Below are 648 nucleotides of genomic sequence, written 5' to 3' on the forward strand. Positions count from 1 at the left end.
CGGAGCGGCCTGTTCGTCCGCCCCCTTTACGCCTGGTCCCTCCCCCAGCCGCTCTTTGTCTCGTGCTGGGTGTCCTTGCTTGATCTGGGTCGGGATCAGGTGCCGGAGCCAGACACGCCCTGAGTGCGCACCTGAACCAGAGCTGTGAACGCCCCCGTTTCACGTCTCCCGGGGCAGAGCGTTACGGGGTGGTGGGCAGCACTGCGAGGCATTGGTGCACGAGGTGTTGCTTTTTCCAACTGCACAGAAACTGGCGCAGCTGCTGATCAGGTTCCTGGAGAGGGAGCTGCAGCCGTCCTGCCAGGTGACGTGCCTGGAGAGCATCCGCATCCTGTCCCGCGACAAGCACTGCCTGGAGCCCTTCACCACCAAGGAGGGGCTGAAGACCCTCTCCAGGCATGCCGGCATCGATTACTCCGAGGAGCTGATCCGGGAGGTCCCGGACTTGGATGTGATCCTGGAATCTCTCAAATGTCTCTGCAACATCGTCTTCAGCAGCCCCAGGGCGCAGGAGCTGACGGCCGAGGCCCGGCTGGTGGTGGGCCTGGCCAGGCGCATCAAACTGTACAACGAGAGGAGTCTTCCTCATGAGGTGAAGTTCTTTGACCTGCGGCTGCTGTTCCTGCTGACGGCACTGAGAGGGGACAT

General features: G+C 62.5%; 1 protein-coding gene across 1 annotated transcript in view; it reads left to right on the forward strand.

Moving 5' to 3' along the window:
- Positions 1 to 648, forward strand: part of RIC8A (RIC8 guanine nucleotide exchange factor A) — a gene marked incomplete at its 3' end in the record, with an annotated part of 9,206 nt that overhangs the window by 4,635 nt on the left and 3,923 nt on the right. Inside the window, exon 3 of the mRNA XM_010131671.1 lies at positions 248 to 646. Within this exon, the coding sequence (XP_010129973.1) occupies positions 248 to 646 (399 nt within the window). The remainder of the gene's footprint in view (positions 1 to 247; positions 647 to 648) is intronic.

The sequence above is a fragment of the Buceros rhinoceros genome, unplaced genomic scaffold (genome assembly GCF_000710305.1).
Source record: "Buceros rhinoceros silvestris isolate BGI_N320 unplaced genomic scaffold, ASM71030v1 scaffold28252, whole genome shotgun sequence".
NCBI classification, from domain to species: Eukaryota; Metazoa; Chordata; class Aves; order Bucerotiformes; family Bucerotidae; genus Buceros; species Buceros rhinoceros.